We start from the raw sequence: 4,859 nt of genomic DNA on the forward strand, positions 1-4,859 counted from the left end.
GTAATATGATGCTTCGTTTTACATAGATGTATTTATTTATTTATTAAAAGCTTGATAATATAATGCAAAGTATTTTTTAACTTAGGTATTATCTTTATTTGAAAACTGTAAGCACTTTATTTTGGGAATTACACCACAAGGATCTATATTATATCATTATATTATGTTATCATCTACATCCACATTATTTCAGTGGGTCTCTAGTCTGTCATGTATGTACATTTTGGCCAAAAAAAAATAAACAACATCATTTGAAAAACAATCTCATCTTATGTCACATGCGATATAAGGTATTAATGGCCTCTCAAGACTCAAATACATGTCTCATTTTAATCAATGCTGGTTTTTTTTCTTCAAATATTTTTGGGCATTCTCCTTTGCTGAGACTTTTCTGAAAAAGGCTTTGTTTTCACCAACATTCACATATCTACACAAATACATATAAAAATAAACCTCTAGCTATACACAATTGCGATGAATGATCATTGAATCATTCGATCTTTGTCATATAAAGATCCCTGTTACAAATGGAAATCACTTTTGGCAATTCTTAGAACGGTCCGGGACTGTCCGATCCGGTATTCCAAACGAACAGATTTTGATACTTTTTTTTGATTCTGAAGTTTGGGTTTCTTTGTATTTGTGGAACGGCAAATAATGCCAACGCCTGATGAAAGTTTTGTTTTGTTTATTTGTGTTTATTCCATAAAAATGTATCTATGTTTTTGTTTTCTGTGCTTTATTTTAATATAATTTAAAGTTTGGCATAGTAAAAAATCTCAATATTCAGAAATGAACAAAAAAAAAATAACATTTCATTAATTTGACGTCTTAAGTGTGAACATTCTCGTTTTGATTCTGCCTCAAAACTCGGAATCGATTTCCTCTTCTTTTCAGAAATAGAACAGTCATTGAGTGCCAAACGATCAGTTTCAGAATCGTTTCGTTTGGAGGAATTCCGGAGAGTCCCGGACTACCAAACAAAAACGCTATTAGTCTCTGTCTCTTCGCTTAGCTGGCCTACATTCCTAAATGTTGCTTGCAAATTTTTTAATTTTTAAACATTTGTTTATTTTCAGAGGTAACTATCATCCCAACTTATGACACTGACGTTCTTGGCTACTGGGTAGCTGAAAACGAAGAACTCTTAGCCAAGTATCACATTGACCTTTCGCCATCTGCATCAAGATGCACTATTAACCTTCAAGATCACGAAACATCATGCTCTGCATACCGTCTGGAATTCTAGGCCACGGGGATGTTCATAGCATTTTCCCCAAGGATCGACTCACAAGAATTTACCAATTAATTGCTTTAGTTGTTACCATACATTATTGTACTTATCTAAAAAAAAACAAAAAAAACACAAAACAAAACTAAACACCTATGTATGTAAAGCAAAAACAACCAGTGAATATATCTAAAGCAATGCAAAAATCGACTCAATATTTAGAAAGGAAGCAGCTGTACTTTTTGCGATGATGCTGAATCTGACACGAGATTTACAATGCACATGTAATGACGGTCTTTGGTGTGTTAACTTTTTTTTTCAACACTGCTGTCGTTACTGCCCTCTATCGCAATAAGGAACACAAAGTCACAAGTAAATGATAGAAGCAAAAAAAAAAAAAAACAATAAACAAACTATGGATACTAGCTTTGCGATAAAATATGAGATTATTTTACGAAAATCAAACGAACGTTACCTTATTTTTTAGTCCCAGATACATAAATATATTTTACTTACATAGAGTAATATTAAAATTAGTTATGTTGGCTCTCAGCAAATTTTATAAAGTCTAAAAGAAAACATACCAAATTTTAATCAATGTGCCTCTGTGAAGCAAAGCAATTAAAGTCCCAAGGAGCTTAAATTAAGTTATACATATTTTAATCTTTATATTTTACTGCGTAGCATAACTTTAAATAAAATTAAGTGGAATAAAAAAAAATTTACTAGCAATGTTTATTAACTTGTCATTTTATTTTATTACTCTGGTTTTTTTTTTGCCATGGAAGGTTATACCTACCTATCATGTTAAAATTATTCGCCAAGGGACATTTACTTATAAAGTACAATTCATTTAACATCTATGTTAAAATGTTTGAATTCACTACTAATTGTTTTCCAAATCTGAAGTTAGATATTATACAAACTAATTGTGGTACATTGTACATAGGTATAACATTATCATATAAATACGGCAAATTTGTCAAGAAATTTGCTCCAATCATCATAAGGATGTGTTGTGGTACTAAATAATTGTTTGCAACAAATGTGTTTTGATTGTAACATGCAAGTTAGTGCTATATTAAGTATATCCACATTTTACTACATTTATGACTCAAAATCATGCTGGCATGCATATTGTGCTATATTTAAATTTGTCTATCAATGTATTTCTCTTTTTTTCTAATTGCCGTAATTATATGATAATGTAATACCGTCTTAAATAAAGAATCCAAATAGGATCTAAATAGTTTTATTTTCATGGGAAGGTATTAATAATGTAGATCCTTGGCCTGGCCATACCAACACATAGCTAGTAAAGTTTTGTGAATTCATAATGCACACATTAAAAAAAATTTTTGACAAATCTAATTAAAAATATATTACTGAATATATAAAACGTACAATAAAACAAAAATTTTGTCAATGTATCTCTGGAATAAAACAAAATGATAATTAAAAATATATGTATTACATTGTTACATGCATATAGATAACTTTAACTCATCGTAGTTTACATACATGTTGTGTAATGTTAAGGAAAGTCAAATCTATATACCTACATAAATATGTATAAAAAAAAATAAAATTAAATCAAAAAAATAAAAAAAAGAACTTTTAACTTGTTACTAAAAAAACAAAGCACACAGAAGTCATAAAATTTTAATATTTCTGTGTAATTTTGATGTTAGAAATGAATTTACTCGCCTCATTGCTTGAAAAGTTAGAAAAAAGTTAAAGAAGTACTGATATATGGATATTGGAAAGGCAGCGGATCTGCAATGGCCACTAAAAAATGTTTATTAACGAATTTGCTTAGAGTGTGTTAAGCATATTTTATTGTTTTGCGCAATCTATGTATGTATGTACGTAGGTATCTATATTTTTAAATAAAATTTAAGAGAAAACATTAAAACAAAAGTCCGCCATTATATATGTATTTACAAAAACAACAAACATAACAATAGAAACTAAGAAAAAATAGATAAATTAAGAAAAACATTAAATTCCTTTTTAAAAAACAAAAAGCTGGATAAAAAATAACATTTTTTTCCAAATTCATAGGTACTCTTTTCAGAAAATACTTTTAAGGAAAATCATTACTCACAAAATGTACTCATAATATTGTGCACCGTCCACAATGATAAGATATTAATTTTATTTTGGTTGAGCCGGAGAATGACATTTACACTTTACTGAAGAAATCAATATCGAATTCCAGCAGACCAAAAATTCGATATGCAGTCGATTCTTTTTCCTTAATGGAAAAAATAGCTACTTTAACCCGAAGAATCGATCCTTTTTAAATCTTCAATCGTTTTATCACAAAAAAAAAAAGAAAGTTAATTATTACAAGTGAACTTCGTTATTCTTCGATTTACGCATTTAAACAAACATGTACCTACTTACTGTTAGTTTAAGAGCAAAAAGTTAACGTTTGCCAACGATTTGATTGGTGAAGTAATGAAGTTGAAACAGCGGTGCTCCGTAAGGCTTCGAAATCCAGTCAGTTAAAATCTAACAGAACAAAAATGTACTTAGAATTACTTCACCTTTTTCCTCTAGTAAAAGTGAGTTGGACGAAAAGCTTTTAAATTATTCGAGATCATAGGGTAAACATATTGGGGCATATTCATAGTCGTTTTTAGACTTAGACTGGGATTTGAATAGGATTAAATCCTGTCTGACAGTGTCTATGAATATGAATATGGACCATTAACTCTAAAATCAGATTGGTTTTGGGCCGTTTTTGTGAAGAGACATAGTTCTCTCGAAAGCACGTCTAATATCTTTTCCACATTTTTTATTACAATGGCTTTATTTAATTCTTGCTTATTTTCTGTTTAGAAATGTTAAACTTACGAGAAAATGTGATAAGATAAGTATTTCACTAAATTATTTAGGAACAAGCGAAAATGGTAAAGACAGGGATAGTTTGTAGACTACGCTACGAACATGCTACTATTTTACAATTTTTATTCGTCAAAAACTAACAAATTTATTTGTGATATAATATTGTTTCAGTTGTTGTTGTTGTTAATGTTTTACAGAACTTTCTCAGCAGCATACATATTTTAGTCAAAAGTGAGATGTTTTAAGTCTAATAAGATCAACAAAGCAACCTTTCCACAAAATGAACAAATTTTTTTTTTTCAAAACAAGCAAAATAAAGACTATTTTATACCGAATTGTTTTATACGTTTTTTGAAATAAGAAACTTAAAAAAGACAAAAACATAGTAGATAGTTTTTGATTGACAATTATTAAAAAAAAAAAAACAGATATATACATAATACATTTGAAAGTATGGTGATTTAATTATACTATATGCTTATAAGCAAGTATTTTGAAATAGTAAAAAAAGGAACGTAATGCAAAGAATATGAAATACAAGATGAATGAATTAATTAATTTTCGTTATTTAATTTAATTTGATGTTATAGAAAGACGGCACAGAGCAAAAAAAAAGGTTTTTTAAGCATTAACGAAGGTTGAACCTTATATTAAAGAGTCTTTTTGTAAAAGCAACAAAAAATAATTTACGGCAAACAGGATATATAATATTAAACAAATTCAAACGCACCCCAAAAACAAAAGGAACACCTCTTTAAACATTGTAATTGATTTA

At 28.8% G+C, this 4,859-nt stretch overlaps 1 protein-coding gene across 4 annotated transcripts in view; it reads left to right on the forward strand.

Annotated features, from left to right (window-relative positions):
- LOC129918882 (microtubule-associated protein futsch) overlaps positions 1-3,493 on the forward strand; it is an 82,634-nt gene extending 79,141 nt beyond the window's left edge. For all 4 annotated transcript variants that reach the window (XM_055999628.1, XM_055999631.1, XM_055999629.1 and 1 more), the window contains exon 8: positions 1,080-3,493. In XM_055999628.1, coding sequence (XP_055855603.1) covers positions 1,080-1,249 — 170 coding nt within the window. In that variant the 3' untranslated portion in view covers positions 1,250-3,493. The remainder of the gene's footprint in view (positions 1-1,079) is intronic.
- Positions 3,494-4,859: the final 1,366 nt, after the last annotated feature.

The sequence above is a fragment of the Episyrphus balteatus genome, chromosome 4 (assembly GCF_945859705.1).
Source record: "Episyrphus balteatus chromosome 4, idEpiBalt1.1, whole genome shotgun sequence".
Taxonomy (NCBI): domain Eukaryota; kingdom Metazoa; phylum Arthropoda; class Insecta; order Diptera; family Syrphidae; genus Episyrphus; species Episyrphus balteatus.